General features: G+C 40.4%; 1 protein-coding gene across 3 annotated transcripts in view; it reads left to right on the top strand.

The window, feature by feature from the left end:
* TAMM41 (TAM41 mitochondrial translocator assembly and maintenance homolog) overlaps positions 1-8908 on the top strand; it is a 33979-nt gene extending 25071 nt beyond the window's left edge. For 2 of the 3 annotated variants that reach the window (XM_063121218.1, XM_063121217.1), the window contains one exon: positions 5369-8908. In XM_063121218.1, coding sequence (XP_062977288.1) covers positions 5369-5442 — 74 coding nt within the window. In that variant the 3' untranslated portion in view covers positions 5443-8908. The remainder of the gene's footprint in view (positions 1-5368) is intronic. The other variant, XM_063121219.1, reaches the window with a different exon arrangement.
* The last annotated feature ends 12159 nt before the right edge of the window (positions 8909-21067 follow it).

Here is a 21067-nt window from a genome sequence, read left to right as displayed (position 1 = left end):
CTCTACATTTAACAAGTACTTAAATGAGCATAGAGTGACATTACTGAAATTGGCAGCCCTAATTTTAATGAGCTTAGAAGCCTGTTTTGATCTGGGCTTGTGTTGTTTTGCCCTATTTAAAAAGCCGTTCTTTCAAACTCCTCTTGAAGGAAATCTGTTAAAAGGGCAATAATGATATTAAAGGCAAAACTGAAGTACTTTGGCCACATAATGAGAAGACAGGATACCCTGGAGAAGGTGCTGATGCTAGGGAAAGTGGAAGGCAAAAGGAAGAGGGGCTGACCAAAGGCAAGATGGATGGATGATATTCTGGAGGTGACGGACTCGACCTTGAGGTAGCTAGGGGTGGCAACGGCCGACAGAAAGCTCTGGCGTGGGCTGGTCCATGAAGTCACGAAGAGTCAGAAGCGACTGAACGAATAAACAACAAAAGAGCCAAATTGTACCTTATGGTGGCTGGTGTTTTGCACATTGAGATTTATGTCTTCAAACATTTGGGAACCAATGGCGGATGTGCTCAGTGCTGTCAATGTGGCACACATTCTTGTCACTGTAAACTATGAATCGGGTGTTATTTAAATAGTGAGTCAAAAGTGCTTAATGACATTTGAATATCTTTGCAGAGCAGCATCTTTAAATATAGGAACATAGGATGCAGCTTCCATTTAGCTCAGTATTTTCTACCCTGGCTCTCTGGGGTTTCAGAGGAGTCTTTTCCAGGCCTATCCAGAGATGCCAGGACTGGGCCTGGGACTTCCTGCTTAATGTGCCCAGTCACTGAGTTACAGTCCTTCCCCAGCAGTGCCCCTTCTCATGTAATGTGAGGACAGAACTACACATTTAAGAATGACTAATGCTGTTCTTATAATGCTGCTGCCAAAAACACAGTTTTGTGTTGAGTTCCTCCCATTCACTCTGTAACATAACCTTCTCTAGCCTGGTCTCTCCAGATGTTTTGGCTGACAACTCCCAGAATTCCATGCTGGCTGAGGCTGATGGGAGTTGATGTCCATAACATCAGGAGGGCACCAAGTTGGGGAAGGCTGCTTTCCTATCCAGATGCCATAACATCAAACCATTTCCCTGTTTCTGGCAGTAACTGGTGTGAAGTGAGGATGGTGAAATGAACAGCATAATGGCCTTGGGACACAAGGTAAGCCGTGCTACGTGTTAGGGAGAGAAAATGGGAAACTTGGCTTGGGTTGCCTTTTTGCCAGCAGCTCCATTACAGGTGTAATGTGTAGTTCTGCCCTGAGAAGGATACCTTATCAGTTCCGAATTTTTATTTGGATAATAAAGTCTTTTCTTCTCTTTTCCTCCACTGTACATGCGCTATGTAAATTGCCTAGGAAACTCACCTGAAGGATGTAATTTAGCTATGCTATTGACTTTTCTGTAGAATAAGAAGGAAGCTATTGTGCTTTCTTTCTTGCTTGGTTTGTGTGGCTATGAAAGTAATAATCTTTTGTGAGTTTCTGAAAATGTAGCGCCTTCCATGAGAGTCTGATCTCAGTTGCATTGACACTTCATATATGAGATGTTTGCCACTCGAGACCAGTTGCTAACACCTGCAGTAGCCATCTGTTTTAAAACGTTTTAATTGGTAGGAATCCCTGCACATCTTGACCCTGGGCCGTTAACACATTTTAATTTACTAATAGTTAAGTCTGTGTCCTCCCTCTGTAACTGCAGTGATGGTAGCAGTATGCCAGATGTCTTAAGAACATAAACACAATTAAGTTTGGTTGCTGTGTGGGTGTTTTTCACATGTTCAGCTGTATACAAAGATACCGGTTTAACCACTTAAACATCCTTCTCTTGTTACAACTGTAATTCTCCTAATGAATCTTTGAACTAGCACAGACTTGTATGAGTATTATTTATTGTGCTGTATTATCCACCCATCTCCTACGCCCTTTTTCCTCTTTCCCACGCAGACTTTATTCAAATTTTAATGGCAGGCTTGAGGCAGAATCTTAAAGCCAGACGTTGCATTAGCAACTTGCCTTTCATCTCTTCCCCGCCTCCAATTTCCCTGGCAGTCATTCGGAATACGGCTGACTTCTAGAACCTGGGATAAGTTGTCAACATTACATGTTACTCAACTAGCATGCAACAATCCAACAGTTACTTGTTTCAATATTTTATAAACACTTAAGTTGTCACATGTTGAAGCACAGGTAAAACAACCCTTGTTAAATTTTGAAATATCTACAGACCATCTGTTAGTACACAGTTAGATCCTAGATGGTAGTCATTATGTAGCCAGCATGTTCTGCTTGAAAACATAATTTGGCAGAGAACACAACAAAGACCTTCAGCCATCTAACAGGATTTCCCTTCATCTTTCTCTGCCAGTGTGGTTTTAACCTAGTTTGAGCCCTATATTTTTGTTTACTGTCAGATGCCCCATTTAGCTTTTCAAGAAAAGGGCCTGTATGTTTTCTAAAATCTGTGGCAAGACTTCTGGTCTGGTTTCTATTAGAAGTGGCACCATCCATTGATTTATTTTTCCTCTTGGCCTTACGGTCTTTTGGAACCTAAAGCTTTGAAAAGTTTTATATTTAGCTGCTTCGAAGGAACGTTGCATGGTTTTTTTCTTTTAAAAAAATAACAATATATTATTGCATTTGGCAACCGTATGTGAAATAAGATCATGCTTTGTTATATTTGCAGTAATGATCTAGTCAGGTTTAGCTTTCTGCCAAGGCATGTGTTGCTATTAAATTCTGAATGAGAATTCTTCCAGGTATTCCTGGGTATGGTAGGGGAAAAACTTCTAAGCATTCAGATTTTTATTGGCAGCAATAGTGGGGTAAAAGCAGCCCTTCCCAAGTACTGGGGCTACCTTGATTTACATGTAGCCTCTGGCCTATCCCTCCCTCCATCTGTAAGGAGGCTGTGCAGGTTCAGGAGTGGAGGTCCTCCACAGTTGCCTACTTAGACACATTTATGGTGGTGGGGATCCACCAGCTGCTTGTGGTTCAAACAGGCCTATTTTCTTTTCAAAGACTTGTCCACTCCACGAGCTGTTGAGTAACCAGACAAACACACAGGCTGGCCGTGTCGGTTTCCAGAAGCAACAGCGTGGGGCTGCCAAGAGTGCTGCAGGCATTCTTTCACTGGCTGCATCGGTGGTTCTCAACATGTGGGGTGCACCCTGAGTGTGATGTTCTGGGCAGCGGGGAGATGTTCCTGCAGCAAGCAAGAAAGTAGCTTGGTGCAGACACCCGTGGTAAAACTACAAGTGGTGCCCGCAACAAAATGTTGCAGTGTGGAGTGTTCCTGCTCAGGGTTCCACCCAGCCAGCTATGCCCTCTTCCAGGATACTCCATTCCATACCCCCACCCATTTTCTTTTCCCAACAGTCCCTTAGCATTCTGTGCTCTCTATGTTCAGTCCTCATTGACTGTGGGCAAAGAGGGAGGGGAAAGATTCCCCCCAGTTTTTTTCCTAGAGTTATTTTTGTACTGTGCATTATGTCTGAATAGGTTTATATATACCAGGGACTTGGCTGCCCCCAACATCCTTGCAAGCTGGCCTCACCCCCTCACTTCATATTCAATTGGTTGAATGTGAATAGAATCCTCTGCTTTGTCAGGGATCTTGATCAAGGAGGTTCTCAATCACATTGGCAGCTTCTACTTGCATTCAAGTAGGCGTAAGTAGAAGCCTGCTGCCAACTTTCCCCTTCAACAGGGGAGCTCAAGGGCTGAGGGGGCAGAGTTGGTGTGTGCAGTCCCCATCCCACATTGTTGTGTTAAGTCTACACCAGCCTTCCCCAACTTAACGCCCTCCAGATGTTTTAGACTACAACTCCCATCAGCCTCATCCATCATAGCCAGTGGTCAATAACGTTGGAGTTGTAGTCCAAAACATCTGGAGGGCACCAAGTTGGCATAAGCGGGCCTACCCTTTAGAGGCTGGAATAGTGCTTGAGTTCTACATGGATAAGACGAAGGAGACGGACACAGGAAATATGAGTAAAGGCAGTGCAAAGAGCTCGTGCTTCCCCTGCTTTTGTGTCACATGCAAAGCTGCCTTTATTACTGTTTCGTAGGGATGTTCCGATTGGTATAAGTATACCATCAGGTTTGCCACACTGATGGCTTATGCCCATTTCTTGCTCGGAAGCAGGAATACTCCATTCTGAATGAACCATGCATCTTGCTGTGCTTGCATCTAGTAGGCATTGCAAAGTGCAGATACTTTACGTCAGCCATGAAACATGACAGCTGTTTTTTCAGGCTATATGGATGGAAGAAATAGAAAGCAAAGGATGCTATATCCGGCACAGATCTAGCCTGAAAGGAGTGGGAGCGGCGGCGGCGGCAGGGGAGGAGAACAGGCCCATTTTCTCAGAGTGAAAATACCAGGAAGTTTTGAAAGTGACAAATGGCAGGGCTAAAAGGAAGTACTTAAGCAATTCGGTGTGTGGGGGATTTAGTTACATAGTATCAGAAGAGTGCTGACGGAAATCTTGAAGGTGGTCATCTTTGGTCCTGGCAGCAACAAGCATGCTTGCTTCTGCAGTGTGTGAAATCATGAGAGACTGTTAAAGAGCAAAATTTAGAAATGAGACTTTGGGGACTAGTTAAAATGGATTAATTGACTGATGAATATTGTCAAATTCTCTTGATTTAAGAAGCAGCCATAAAGCTGTTGGACGTCTCACCAAGTAATATAGTATAAACTTCAGAAACATTTGGTATATTATTGAAGTTATGCTTTGGCTTTTAATTCTACATTTGTAGTTAATGAGACAACAATCAAGAATTTTCTCAGAAAAGGGGAGGGTGAGGGTGAGCAGAGAAATAACATTGCAGAGCCATGTAGAAATGTATTATTGTCTTCTGTTTTCCTGGTAAAGTATAAAGTAGCTTACAAAAATTAAAACACATTAAAATAAACAAGCATTGCAAGATAATCATTTTGGGTTGGATCCAGATTTATGTCCCATTGATTTCAGTGGGTGTGTTCTGAGTAGTACTCAATCTGGATCCAACCCAAAACCAATAAAGATGACTTAAAAACAGCACCTACCCTTTAAAAGCAGCAAAACAGCAGGTTAGCAAATTACATTAATACATTAAAGTCTGCTGAAATAAGGAAACTTTTAACAGGGGCTGAGCGACTCTTAACAGGGAAGCTACTCCACAGCTTCCAGGCTGCCCCTGTAAGTAGTGCTTTTTAAATTCTCATATGCACTTAGCGCTAATATGGCCACGTTACCTTCTCAGCACCTGACAACTGTTTAGCCTGCCATGGCTACGGGCAGCCAAGGATTACTTGACTCTGAATGGAAAGGGCTTAATTCTGTCCCATTAAAATTCTTTGTTCTTCTGATATATATATTTCTTTTTAAAAGGTATGAAAAAATCGTTGAGTTACAGCTTGAAGAAGATGTACAAAATGACGAAAGGATGGCTAAGGAAGACATGACGTCTGTGGGTTTGGACGTTTTCAAAAATTGACTGATGGTCTTCTGGCTAAGGATTATTCCAATTCTACCTGTTGTATCACCTTGCCTTGGAAAATTAAGAATATGCAGAAACATGTTTGTGGTATTTATATACAAACTGTCTTGCATGTAAGAGAAACAGAGATCTTCATTTTCCGCTTTCTTGAAGAACATCTGGGCTTCCCCACCCCCACCCCCCGATGATTCTTTAGAACTGCTCTTTTTCTACGTTTGAGTATGTGCCGTGTGTGTGTGTCGTGTTTCTAACTCCTACAAAATGACGTCTTTTGCCATTCTTATATTGCTGTGTCATCTCTGATCATGTTTGTGCCAACAGTTCTTCTGCAGGATTGGCCCATGATCTTGCATCTTTTACTTCAGCAAGAACTCATGATGGTCTAATCACAGCTGGAGAAACACCGGATAGCACTGAACTGAACTCTTTTACTCGTGGCACTCTTGCTGTGTAGAGTTGCATGTCAAGTAACTTTGAAAAAGGTCAGCCATTTGTTTTTAAGGCATGGTTGACAGCAGCATAATTCACAGCCAAATATTGGTGAGCGGGTCATATTTCAAAATAAGGTCAGGTTATAGTTGAGCTTCTGGGTCCAATAATGTGTGGGTGTTTGGATATATAATTTAAGAGTGCTGCTGCACTGCCAGTTCACAGAGAGCTTTTAATGTCAACCTATGGTTAAAATCAGGGAACAGTTATCTTATTCCTTAGTGTATAGGCTGCTTTCCTCCCTCACCACTCCAAATCTATGAACTTTAGTTTACTGAGGCACAAAGGAGGGCAGCCGAAACTTGTTTTTCTTTCAGAGTTGATCAGGAAAGTTCCATTGTACTATATTATTTGACTCCCCAGCATGGATCCTAAAAGTAATCCCTCATAGGGCAAAGTGGAAATAAGTAATGATTGTAGGGAGGGGGTGGTCCACTTGCTAAAGCTATGTACTTATACAACTGTGCAGAGATGTTTAACATATAGAGACATGGGCAAGGGCCTCTGGAGTGTTTTGGGGCCTCTGTGTAAGTGGCCTTTGCATTTAAAGAGAAATGCTTGGAACGAAGGAATTGAAAATGACATTCCTTTTGAAGATTATACCATGATAAACAGTTCTACGTTCATGTTTGCTTAGAAGGCATTCTAGACTTCGGGTTAAAAAATTAATTTAAATTTGATTATAGTCCAGCCTCTTTCATGAGCTGAAGGCAGGTAACTATAAATGTATGTAAATTTGAATTGGAGGCCCAGTTAGCATGAGGGCCTGAAAGCTCATAACAGTGATTTTTAAGGGCTTAATTCACACTTTCAATTTCTGTGGTAATAAAAATAGGAAAAAGCAACCACAAAAGGAAGGAATATTTCATTAAAATAGTATAAAGGGCTTACCTATGTCCATTATACTATTGAAAGTTGTCACAGAAAAAGGCTAGAGGTTTACAGAGTTTGGGTATCTTATTTTCATGATCAGTTTGAGGCAAACCTTGCTCATGTTTTAGTGCTATTGAAATGGGGGGGGTATAGGAACCTCTTGTGATGGAAGGCTTTATATTCCAAATTTACATGATTATTGTATGTCCAAAGGACTAACGTAAAACTGATTGTTAATATAGTAAAGGGGGACGGTTCATACTACCGGACATGTACTGTCAGCTGTTTATTTTCTGAAGAGCTCTTTTGCAAAGTCCCCTGCTTACTTTTTGAACATGGAAGGTATTTAAGAATCTCTTGTGGGGCCAATCTGCCCGTATGCCTGGAACTTGCACACTGGAACAGTCCTGCGGACCTCTCTAGATTTTAGCTCTGGCCTCTAGCTCTGAATGCAGTGCCCCTTGCCAGATCTGCTTTACTAAACCAGCTGAAAACCCAAAAGCTTGCAATCCTGTGCACATGCCACTGACTTTGATGGGGTGGAATTAATTCTGCCTGATGACGGCTGCAGACCCTGGTCTTTACACATAAATGTGGCAGACCTGTGTTTAACATGGGACTGGAGGGCTGCAAATAGATGTTACCCAGCCCCCATGCAAGCTGTGCGGAAGTGTTTGCATGTGCCAGTGCTGTGCTTGAGGTAGGGCTGAACCTTAGTAGTACAGCACATAAATGCAAGTTCATTCGCTAGGGATGGAAAAGACTCCTGCCTGAAACACTGGAGAGCCGTGGCCAGTCAAGAGTAGATGCTACTGAGTTAGACAAGCCAGCGCTCTGACTTGGTCGAAGGCAGCTTCCTGGGCTCCTATGGTGAACCCTCTTGTGTTAGCCAGGTGAATACCAGTGTATTCAGCTACCTGCTTTAAGAGGCTTGTGAAAGCCAATCTGGGAATTGTATGCTAATAAATGGTTTCCATTCTCCATGCAAATGAATGGCAATTTGAATCTAAATGCTTAATGATTAGGTAGACTAGGAAGGAGAAAGTTTCTGCTTGACCTCTTGGCAGAACCCCAAGAGCAATGCAGGACACTTGTGATGGCAGTGAAGTCTGGAGGGAAGGAGGGAATAAAGAGTTGCATCCAACTGTGGTCATTCTGCTGATGGAAGCAATTGCATCAGCAGAACCGGGTGGGGGGACAATGCCCCCTTCCCATCCATCAGCCTCCATGTGCCCTCAAAAATGCTGGGAAACCCTCTGGAACAGCTGTTTGGGCAGCACAAGAAGGAGAGAGGGAGAAAGTCCCATTATTCTGGAGGACTTCCTGCCAGTGTGACGTGGGATTTAAGCCAAAGGTTATGTAGCCCGAACAGTGGTATACGAAATTCACATAAGAAGTGGAACCAACTGGTATCCAAATGGAGTCCTGCGTTTTTAAAAACTGAAGCTAGTAATGCCAAATCAATATATTCCTATTCATATGCTAATTCTCCTGTCTTCCTTCATAGGTCATCTGCTGGGGTAACCAAAGTGATTTCATTGTCAAACTTTTGTCAGTTACTGAAATGGCTCCAGGTAGTCAGTCTCATCCAAATGTTTCTGGAATTGAACCGCTACCCACGAGGAGTACCTTGCCAAAAATGGGAGGTTAGCCACTGGCTGACAGTTCTTGCAACTGTCAGAATCCAGTGAGGACATCTTAAGGAGCGGCACTATTTAATTTTAGAAAGAGAGTAAATGGCAACCATAAGGCAACTTTGCAGAAGACAGCTTTTTAAACTTTATTGCTAAAGCTATGAGATGTGCAGTTTATAAGGTATGAAACCTCAAATCCAAATGAAGGCAAGACAGCTATTACCCTTGAAGAACTGTGTTCTTATTAATTGTGTGTGTGTGTGTGTATGTGTGTGTGCGTGTGTGCATCTTGGAGACTTCATCTCTCCTCTCCCTCCCCCACCCCCAGCAGTGGTGCCTTTCCTCCCTTCTTTATTGGTGAATACATCTTCTCTGTGAATATGTATTTCTGTATTTTATAATTGCATTCCGAGCAATAAAATAATTGTGTTTGAAAAAGAGTATACTGCCTCCAAAGCATGTTCTGTTTTAAAAGTCGTTTGTTAATATATAATTAGAATGCCTAGTATGGGGGTGGGGGAATCTCAGGCCTGAGGTCCCAATCCAGCCCTCCAGGACTCCCTAGGCGGCCTTTCTCCTTTCCCCTGTTCCTCCACCACTGATTGCTTTTCTGCAGAATTTACCCAGCCCTCTCCTAAGGCTTACTAGCAGAAAGAGCTTTAAATGAAAATCTGCTGGTATTTTTGGCTGTGCCTTGTATGCCTTTGACCCGTCCACCACTGGAATGTGCTCCTCCCACCTCTTCCTGAGGGCTTCTCCAAAATTGAATTTATCCCTTTGGTTGAAAGAGGTTCTCTACCCCTGGGCTAGTAATTGGTAAGGCACCATGGTTACCCTCCCCCAACTCTTCTGGTATGTATTTATGGGAGCATTCACACAACTCTGTAAATGCAATTATTTCGGTGTTGTTGTTTAGTTAGCTCTTAAGTTTTCCCCTTTCCCTCATTAAAGGAAATGGCCCAGTATTGGGCAAAAGGCAGGATACAAATAATAATAATAATAATAATAATAATAATAATAATAATAATACCACCACCACCACCACAGGCTGTTTAAATGTAACTGATACATAATCCTATTTGAATGTTGCTGAAGATAACAAAACATGCAACTCTTAACTAGTTTAGCAACAGGCTCTGTGAGAATCAGCTTACGTTATCATGTACATAAGAAATGGTACAGTGCAGGCTAAGCCAAGCTGACAAAACAAGGGTTAAATATATTATACCTTTGCTTGCACATCAAAGCATGTGCACCTTGACTACCGTCATTGGTTGGCAACTAAGTTGCTGTGCTGAAGGTGGTTCTCAATAGTTTATAAATAGGTTATTATTTCAGAAGTGTGAACAGACACACATATAAAATTGCATTTGTATAATTTTATAGTCGAGCATACTTACACTGCACATATCCACTTTCATAAGAGAGGAGATACAGGACATGGAAATCACCAAACATAATAAAGATTAGACTTTACTTAAGTTGCCACTTTGGGACAGATCATCTCATGAAAAATATGGGTCAAAACATTAGAAGTAACTTGATCAGAGAGAGAGAGACTAGAGGTTGACCCCCATCTTGATAAAGAACTAACTGCCTTCATCTTGAACCTTGCTAGCTGAATGAAAGTAAATGTAATGTTCTGGAGGCAAAAAAGATAGAAAGAAAAAAAGTTACACTCGGTTCAACAGCTAATTAAGCATTTTTATGTGCAGCAGATGTTCTGCGTAGAGCCAAAGCCCAGGAAGTCAATGGCATTGGCACAGTCTCTTTCACATTACAGGTGTTGTTTTTATTATAGAGGTTGACTGTAACATTAGTCGGTTTTATTTGTCCAACGTGGCTGAAGTATGTGGTGCATCTCTGGGCTAGGTTTGTGGTGAACTTGTTTTGTGTACAGAAATAAAATAGGGCCATTACTTATCCTCAGAGGGAGGATTAAACCCCCTGGATTAATGGGGTGGGGGCTAGCTTATTCCAACTGTTTATGCTTTGCAAATTTTGTCATCTGCACAGTAAATCTTTCCAGGGTCAGGGCCTAAGAAAGTTTTTCCCTTTTAGCTGGGACAGTCTTGAAAGCCTTTTCTCTCAGTTCTCTGTAAATCATTCACGTCTTTGTGGTTTTTAAAAAGTAGTCTACCTTTCCTCTGGAGGCTGCAGGCCTTCAATGTATTCAGTTTTTGGCAAGCAGCCATGAATGAATCATGGGCTAAAGTCATCCATGTTGCAGCTCCTCCTCCTTCTATTTTTGTTAATGGAAAACACCCTGTTAAATTGTAATGTCGGAAGGGGGGCATTAAAAAAAATACTTATTTCCTTATAGACAAGTATGCAAACATGTGAGGGATTACACAGATACACTGACGGATTTGGAGAGAGTTAGTGTGATTTGTGTCATTAAAGATTCTCTCTAAAATGTGGAAATGAGCACTTGAAGTATACAAAAGAAGTCCTTAAGGTTAGATAAGTGGATATTTATTCTCATGCCATGCACTTCTAGAAATCTGCATCACACAAATAACTTTTCTATACTCCTCTCTTTGTTTTTGGTCCTTCATTTTAGCTCTGCTTGGTTTGCTGTCCTAGATATAATACGCAAATTCCTCATTGTGTGTCTTTTCCCTCCTGTTGTAATTAACTGAGCCTATTACTTGGCACCTATTCTTTTCCTTTCTTTCTTAGCACTTTCAACATATGTTCATACAAGCAAGTAATAAAAGTGTACACATACTACAAGCCCCTGCTCTGATGTTGCAGGCTAAATTGAAAGTCATTGGTACTTTTTTATGTGAAAATCTCTATATCTCATGGGATGTTACACTGGCTAGTATTATAACGGACAACATTAGGATGAATTCTGTTTAATATGCAATGCTTTGCACACAATTGAATAGCTACTTTGGAGAGGATTCAAACTAGAGAAATAAAACAGCAAGCTCTGGAAAGATTTATTTTCCACCTGCTCAATCAGCCATCTATTTCTCCCCCTTGAATATAAGAGCCATAATTGCATGGCATGTTGCTCTAGGATGTTAGATATCTAACTCCTCAAATATCCTAGTGCTATATTTAGATTATCAGAACCTGAAACTCAGCTGCAGGCTCCTTTTTTAAAAATCTTTTTGCCTATGCCTATATAGCGCTCCTCTGCTTTATGAATAGTCAAATATACTGGCAAGGAATGCCAGCTGGTACTGCAGGATAAAAGAGAAAAGTTACAAAACAACATCAGCTAGCTGTCACAGACTGACTTGGCGTGGATACTCATGCCCATAATACGTGCCTGATTCACACATGCATTTTTCATCATTTGATAACTGCAACACCATGTGGGGATTTGTATATGTGAATAAACTACAATGCAATATTATTCTGAGCACTAGCAAATTGCATCACATGGAGGGGGAAGGCTGGATTAAGTCAGTTTGCACACATAGCTGCCAATCATCAAGCACAGAATAATTAGCTGTTGAGAATGTGGATCACTAATATCCATTAAGTGATAACCCTATTTCTGTTTTAATTCTTGGGAGTCTGACAAAATATAGTGTATGTACAAGACAAGAAAATGGCAAATTAGATTAAGCTTGTAAAACTGCATGTTGGATCAGAAAATCAGGAAACAGCCTTGGTCGCCCAGAATGATCACCTACAGTGGTGGCCAAAATCGTGGACATTTTTTGAAATTTTCATGTTTTGCAACTTTGCATGCTTTTAGGAAATGTTCTGTTCCAAATGTTTATATATCAATTGAAAGAGATTTTAGTGCTGAATTCAATACAAAAAACAGAATGCAAATATCTGCAGTACAAAAAATGTTATGCTTACTTTAGTCTAAAAACAAACACAGGTGATTGATTGAAGAAGCGGATTGGAATTGCAAATCCTACTGGCCAATCACAGTCTGTTCTGGGGACTAATCACATGGCAGTAGCTGCGATACATCATGTTTCAAGTTGGGGAAAGTCAGTTTTGCTGTTTGTTCTGTAACTGAAGCGCAATTGGAGATTGTGTGAATATTTGAAGTATTTCTCAAATTACAACTGTAAGTACGTACATCATAAATACAGCAATGGCACCAAAGAACAATTGATTGGACACCCAGGAAAAGAAGCAGGATTGTTGTATTATGTGAATCAGGTCTTTCAGCTGATATATAAACATTTGAATTTCGTGGAACAGAACATTGTCTATAAGCATGCAAACTTGCAAAACATGAAAATTTCAAAAAGTGTCCACAATTTTGGCCACCACTATATGTCGATACTCCTTGATCTCTCAGCGGCTTTCAGTACCATCAACTATGGTATCCTGGAATGACTGGCTGAGTTGGGAGTGGGAGGTACTGCATTGCACTGGTTCTGCTCCTACTTGGCTGGTTGTCTCCAGAAGGTGGTATTGGGGGAACTTTGCTTGGCTCCGTGGATTCTCCAGTATGGAGTTCTGCGGGTGTGTGTGTGTGTCAGTTTTGTCCCCCATGCTGTTTGAAACCTTTGGGTGCGGTCATCCAGAGTTTTGGAGTACGTTGTCATCAGTACGCTGATGACACACAGCTCTACTTCTTCTCATCTTCATCAGGTGAGGCTGTAAATGTGCCTGGCAGCAACAATGGACTGGATGAGGGCTAATAAACTGAAATTCAATCCAGACAAGACTGAGATGCTGTTAATGGGTGGTTCTTCTGACCGGATAGTGGGTGTTCAACTTGTTCTGGATGGGGTTGCAACCTCTCTGAAGGAGCAGGTTCGTAGCTCGGGGGTTCTCCTAGAACCATCTCTGTCCCTTGAGGCTCAGGTGGCCTCAGTGGCACAGAGTGCCTTCTACCAACTTTGGTTGGTGGCCCAGCTTACGGCCCTATCTGGACATGGATAACCTAACTTCAGTTGTCCATGCTCTGGTAACCTCCCAATTAGATTACTGTAATGTGCTCTATGTGGGGCTGCCTTTGAAGATGGTTCAGAAGCTGCAGCTTGTGCAAAATGCAGCATCCAGATTGATAACTAGAACCAGAAGGTTCGAGCATATAAGACTGGCTCTGGCCCACTTGCATTGGCTGCCTATATGTTTCTGAGCCCAATAAATAAATAAATCCTAATTTCACACACATCAGGTTTAACTGACTGTGACCAACCAAGAAAGAGATCTTATTTGTTACATTATATCCCACTTTTCCTCCAAGGGGCCCAAGGCTGCATACATGATCCTCCTACTTTTTCCATTTTATCTTTATTATTATTATTATTTATTTATTTATTTATATAGCACCATCAATGTACATGGTGCTGTACAGAGTAAAACAGTAAATAGTAAGACCCTGCCGCATAGGCTTACATTCTAATAAAACCATAATAAAACAATAAGGAGGGGAAGAGAATGCACCAAACAGGCACAGGGTAGGGTAAAACTAACAGTATAAAGTCAGAGCAAAATCAAGTTTTAAAAGCTTTAGGAAAAAGAAAGGTTTTTAGCTGAGCTTTAAAAGCTGCGATTGAACTTGTAGTTCTCAAATGTTCTGGAAGAGCGTTCCAGGCATAAGGGGCAGCAGAAGAAAATGGACGAAGCCGAGCAGGGGAAGTAGAGACCCTTGGGCAGGTGAGAAACATGGCATCAGAGGAGCGAAGAGCACGAGCGGGGCAATAGTGTGAGATGAGAGAGGAGAGATGTAGGTTAGGCTGAGAGTCAGTGACCGGCCCAAAGTCACCCAGGGAACTCCATGGCTGACTGGCGACTAGAACCCAGGGATCCATTGGCCCAGTTCATCAGTCTAACCTTTACACCCCATGGCTCTCCTATCTTGGCCTTATACCAGAGACTTCATTGAAACAATAGCTCAGTGTACTGCAGCAACAGACAAGGCAAATCCCATATGTTCCTCCTGTCTCCTTAAAGTCAAGATCTGTTTTAGCCCACTTTCACAAAGATGATGTCTATGAAGGCCTAGAGCTGCAAGGTCTTCTTTGGTAGTGTGTATGTGGTGGCTTGAGCTTCCAGCTGGTCACTTGGCTAGCTGCCTAATACTTGGGGTTAGGCTGAGAGCCAAAACCTGGCTCTTTAAATCTTGGCTGAAGGTTTCATTTATGGTGATATCTCTTAAGAATTTTAAATGACTGTTTCTTTAAAAAGTATTTTGGAGTTGTATTTATTTTTATAAAACGTTTAAATGTTCTTTTTGTTACACTGAGCACTACTTTGGTAGGGAAACTGTACAGGTACAAATAATTATAAATTAAATGCTACGAACTATATTTTGGGAAACAGATTAAAAATCAAAAAGCAAATGTGAATGCCATCTCTAGTGTGCTCACATTTAGAGCATATTCCAAAACAGACTCAAGCATACTTAGTTTTCTGTTGGATTGTGTCCAAAGAATATTCATACAGTTCTGATTGCCTAATCTCAAAGAGGATATGTACAAAAAGGAAAGGTACAGAAATTTTAATTAAAATAACAGCAGGAGATGAGAATTTTCCCAACAAGCTTTTGTGGCTTTTCCATTCAGAAAAAAATATATATTGCTGTTGGGAAAACTATATAGAAGTTTTACAAAGCTACAAATTTTTGAGAGAAAGGATGACACACATGCCCTCAAATGTTAGAATTCAAGACCATCCACTTCAATTTACTGGGAGACAAAGGCAGAATAAACTGCACCATTTATCTTATGGAATTCAGTACCTTTCGATGTGGCAGCCATTGCCTTCAATAAGTTTTGGGGAAAAAAGACCTGGAATTGAAAATGGCTATTAGCTATTTATACCTACATGGAATTGCTTATTCAGTAGTACTGAAAATGAGGTGCTGAAGAGGAGCAACACAGGTTGGCTGCCTCCAACAAACCTTGAGTTTCTCAAAGGCTTCTGTTTGACCATTACTGGAGGTGGGAAACAGGATTACGAGAATCATTGATCTGATTCTTATGTTAGTTCTCCATTTTACTGGTTGTTTTAGTTTAGCTCTTTCCCAATCGTTCCTGGCACTTTCTGCCCCTTTCACTGCCTCAGCACACTGAGTTGACATTTTCAGTAACAGGAAATACAGAATCCATCAGTGTATAAGTGTAGTTAGGTTGATGGTCCCAGTGTCCCTTCGGTATCCATTCCCATCTGTTGACGGGCTGATTTCCCTCTACAGAATACAGAAGTATGAGCCATTAGCTCCCTGATTCAACTGTCTTTTGGAATACCTCATACTCCAAGGGGGAGGGGAGGAGGAGAAGCAAAGTCTGACCCAGACTCTTAAATATGTCTGTCTAGACTTTTATGATATACTCATTATAGTGCTATGAGAGCACTAGTTCATGCTAGGTCAGATCTCCTTAAAACAAGCACTTTCAGTATTAAATCAGTGTGAGGGACAGTATAGTGCAGTGGACAAAGACTTGAACCATAGAAGCCTGGATTTAAATGCCTAGTGGGCTTCATAGGCGAGGAGAAAAGTTACTACTTATTAACTTGATCTATATTACAGAGTTGTAATGATAAATGGGGATGTATGTGTGTTAAAAGGCTGCATGGCAAACAATATGACTTCCTTATTTCACCCTCACATTCTTACAATTCTGATAGTTTGGGTATATTTAGATGTTCACTTCAACTATCAGCCTGGAATTACAGCACTATGAATCCGAATTAAACTTGTCTAAACTGTGTACTACTTGTTTGCCAAGTAGTACACAGTTTTTAAAGTCTACTTTTTTTTTTGAAGGCCACATTATTTAGTATTTTTGTGCATGAATAGCTTATATTTTTGCTTTGCTTTTACTTTATTTACTTTATTTATATGCTATAAGTAGAGATTTTGTTTTGTTTTACTGTAATTAAACTATTCAGTTCATTTCACACAATTTCCATAGTTGAAAGATGCAACGTATTGGGTGGTATAGAAATGCAATAAATAAATAAGGTACATAGGTCACCTACTTCCTATGTGAATCTTTGCTTTGTTTATAATATCAGTCATATTACAAGCTGTCCTTTACAAACTCATATGTGGGTAATATATATCGAATGTGTTGAAATTATGACTTGGTACACACCACACAAGCCAGAGTATGGGTTGTGTGGGTTGTCAACAACCCTACAACAAACTGTTGGTTCTCTTTGTGGATTGTTCATGGTTTGGTAACACACCTGGGCTCACACAACACAACAATCCACAATTCAACAACAAACAACACTTCAACAACAATCCATAGTCAACCCATACTTGACCTATACTCTGGCTTGTCATTTTGTGTGAACCCTGCCTATGTTTACAAATCCACCCTAACATTTGGTAAGCAGTATATCATATTGTAGAACAACTGCACATATATATGCTTGTCTTCAGTACTTTATCTAACTTTACTATTTAAACAAAAATTATCCTTCTCTTTAGATGTAGATGGAGACTTTACTTGTATCTTCAATCTGTGCAAAGAAGAGGTTAAGGAACCTTAAAACCTTGCACACTTTTGAAACTTAAAATGCATTTCTTATGATAAGTCCTTTACGAGTTCAAACTGACAGTAGCTATTAGAGGGTATAAGATCAAAATGGACCAGACGTAAGAGCAGGTGGCGTGGCTGCCCATTTGATGGCTCAGTTCCATGTAAATGCTTCTGTCTTCTACCCTTCTGTGCAAGTGAGGCCAGATCCCCTGGGTGCTACATCATTTCTACAGTAAGCTAAATATGCAGTTAGTGGAACTATGTGAACGGAAGCGATCTTTACATGGATCCCTTCTGGCATGGCAGAAGTCTCAAAAGTGGGAGCCACATCAGTTGCATTTAAAGGGAATTGGTTTGACGATGCATCTCACATAGTAAATGATTGCCTATGCAAACTCATGCCTTCGTAAGCCAGTTATGCTATAATCCTGTACACACTTATTTGGGATTAAGTGAAACTTTTTAGTAAACATGCATAAGACTGTTCTATTAGGCTCGTAAGGGCCTAATAGTTCCCCCTTTTTCTGCTGGTTAGATACTTTAACCCAAGTGTTTGATCAATGCCTATTTCTCTCAATATTAAGAAAGCTTAGCTAAAATTGTTATACGATTTTGTACAAAGGTGTAGAAAGAAAGCAGGACTACTGAAACAACAAATGGCAGCACTTAAAACCAAAATGCGTTACTTGGGTATGGCAATGTAGAGTGCTTCCATTCAGGGTTTCAGCCACTCTCTTCCCCCATACTGGTTTTCCTTTTCTATCTCCACCAGTCAGTCAGCATTCAGTGCCCACTAAACATCCTTGGCCATCATTGGCCTGTTGTTCTCCCCCATTCCATTTTGATGTTTTGGAATAGGGGAGGTGGTGGACATACTTATGCCCAATCCCAGTTGCATTAAAATCTTGGATTTCTCTCCATTTGGTTCCTATGGGCAGCTCTTGTTTCCATCCCTGGGACATCTACAAATAGCTTCTCCATGTGAGTCCGGAAATGACCAATCCAGACAACAACATGGTTTTCTCTGTAACCTTTTTACACCTGTTGTTCTCTTCCTCTGTCCTCGTTTGTCCTTTCCAAGCCAAACCATTCAATTTCCCCTCCCACCAAGTTGTCAGGTTCTCCCCCACCCCCGTGTCAGTCATGACCATCAAGCCCCCACTTGGCTATTTTGGGTTTGTTTCAGCACCCTTAATTTTTTTTTCTTTATTAGGGTAATCCTACAAACCTCAAGGTTAGCCTTAGTGTGCTGACACCTCTTTCTTGTGCATGGGTGGTGCAGTTTTGGCAACATTTGCACAAACATGTGGAAACTACTGTATTTACTATATTTGGATAACGACTGTGAGAAATTCTATATTTGGTTTTAAAAAAGAATACATAACATTTCACATTTCTGTTACGTGACCAGAAGCATTCTGCTCTTGGCCTGAAGAGACAAAGAATTTCCAATATAAGAACAATATTAAACTTCCTAAATATTGTAAGTATTGTAAATATTAAATCTGGGATAACTATTAATGGAGGGCAGTAGTAAATTTTGCATGTAAATGTAGTATTCACTGTGCTGCATTTGGGGAATGAACATACTAAATACAGCCTTTGTAGTCTGACTGATCTCCATGTCTTGCTACATCAAAGAGCTACTTTGTTATGAGAACTTGAGTTATAATAACTATGGCATGTCTGAACCATCTCATCCCATTTACAATGTTTCTCTTACATTGAAGTTTGAATGTCATATGCAGCATTCCTAGTCAAGGTTTGAAGGGTGAGTGAGTGCACTACACATTTTAAAAGGCAACAACTTGATTTAAAAGAAAAGAAAAATTGTGGACTTTTTTCTTTCTTTAAGGCTGTTGGCCAGACCCAGATAGTTACTGTAGGCTAGACAAAAGATAAGTGTCACCCAATAAGATTTTTGACTTTAGTGTCTTTGAACAATAGATATCTGTAACAAAAGGTGTGTACAACTTCCTTCCCTTCCAAATGTCTTTTTTCATGTAGCTTGCAGAGATGCTGTTCAAGTCCATAGCATGCCAAGGTGCATGAAACTAGCTGAGTGGATCTTGGTTCATGTCAGAGTTTCTACAATCCTAAAGCATTACAGATGAGAGAGTTGCTTATAACTAAGAGCAAATCATGAACTGTAGACACTGACACCTAGAGAAATTACCAGTGGACTCCAGAAATACGTGGCTACTCTATTTAAAGTGCATGTTTTTGTTTTTTGCCTTCATTTCCTAGAATAAGAAGATACTTGTTTTGTAATGTCATCAGGAAAAGGCGAATGAGTGATACTAAAACCCACCTTTTATTAGGACCAACCAGAAAGTCACAAAAGTGCTTGCAAGCTTTCAAATGCTCTTGAAACTCTAGAACTCTTCCTTAGGTGACCAAAAAAAAAAAAAAAAAAAAGCCAGGTATTGTGGTGTTGTACTCTGCATTTTAGACACAGTCTCAAGATGGAGATTGTAAACTGAATGAATTAGTCACTGCTGGGTGCTGCAGATATCAAATTAGACCTAGGATTCTGGTACAAAGAAGTGGTTAACCCAGTGCTCTGCATTTGCATGCCACGCTCAACAACCTATGACTGGGCTGACTGTAAGTTGTTGATTAAAAGCAGAAGTGGCTGGCACACTACGGGCAGCTGACCCATTCTCTCCCACTCATCCCCAACAGCTCATGGGTTGTTGGTGCCTGTGAATGTGTCTAATGGATGATCTCCACTTCTGAAAACATAAAGGCCAGTGGTAACCCAGATCTCTCTCTCTTCCTTGGGCGAAACATACAGGTTCCTGGGTACAGAGACCATAAATAAAGAGAAATGTGACAGTCTTTATATTAGCAAAGCCAGACATCAATTTTAGGGAGTGCACTAGGTAAAAAAAAGTCAAAGCCAAATTGTATAGTATTCCCTAATGTTGGAAGGAATAGAAATCTCAAAATGCAAAATCCCCAATGTGGCATCTTTGCTTTTGTTTTAATACCAGTTTAATGAAGCAAACTTTTTGATACAACAACGGATATATTTACCAAGTATAACAAAGTTTGGAGCATCTTGCTATTTGGAGTTACTTCAGTTTGACACAACTTGAAGTTGGCATTAATGAAGTCCCTTTCCCCCCAAAAAAACTTTTGAAGAATATCCTTAAGTCTTCCCATATGGACAACACTGTCGTGTATGTGGAGTGTTTCTGATATAGTTTGACTTTTTGTTGTCATTTGAGTTTGTCTAGATGTCAGACTGTACGAAGTGAGAGCTTTACAGCTGAAATGTTTTCTCAAATTATTTGCATATGGAGTTAAGCGACTTGTTTTAGATTAAAGTTTCCTTGAAGTGCATTTTATAAAGCTGATGTCAGTTGTACACTGTGACCAATAATTTTATTAAGGCAAGATGCGGATAGAGTTAAATCCAATAGAATAAATTCTGCTAGATTAAAGACATAAAAATTCCAGGTGTACTAATGTTGACCTTTACTAACACTAAGCTTACTAAGATTTTGCGACACCCTTTATCTGAGGAGTGACATAAATTATTCTTGATATTTATGGTTATATGTGCATCTCTGGGTCAGTTTTTGTCTTTCTGTTACAATATTTTCTGATTTCACAAGTTGTCACGCATCAAACTGTTGCCATGGAAACAGCTTGTAATGTCTTCAGTGGTAAACATGCAATAATACCAAATAGAAAGCCTGAAGCTTGTTAAACTGGGTATATTCACTATCCTGACCCAGTAGTTTTGTTTTCATATGCAGCATCTTCTATTGTATTATTATTATTATTATTATTATTATTATTTATTTATTTATTTATTTATTTATATAGCACCATCAATGTACATGGTGCTGTACATTGATATAAAATATCTTATTTTAAAATTATTTAGAAACTGTAAGTCACTATGAAATGGCCCAGAATATATTAGCCCATCTCTCTCTCTGGCATTGGTTAAGAACATAAAACCCTGCTGGATCAGACCAAATGTTTACCTAGTCCAGCATTATTTTTTCACAGTGTCCAGCTGGATGCCTATGGAAAACCAGGACATGAGTGCAATACACTTGTGTTCCCCAGCAACTGGTATGGAGAGACATACTTACTGGAAATAATATATAACTATCATGATGGACATCATTACTTCCTGTGAACGTGA

Source organism: Elgaria multicarinata, chromosome 3 (genome assembly GCF_023053635.1).
Source record: "Elgaria multicarinata webbii isolate HBS135686 ecotype San Diego chromosome 3, rElgMul1.1.pri, whole genome shotgun sequence".
NCBI lineage: Eukaryota > Metazoa > Chordata > Lepidosauria > Squamata > Anguidae > Elgaria > Elgaria multicarinata.
The sequence above is the reverse complement of the archived record's forward strand: the minus strand, read 5'-3'. Positions and strand labels throughout refer to the sequence as shown.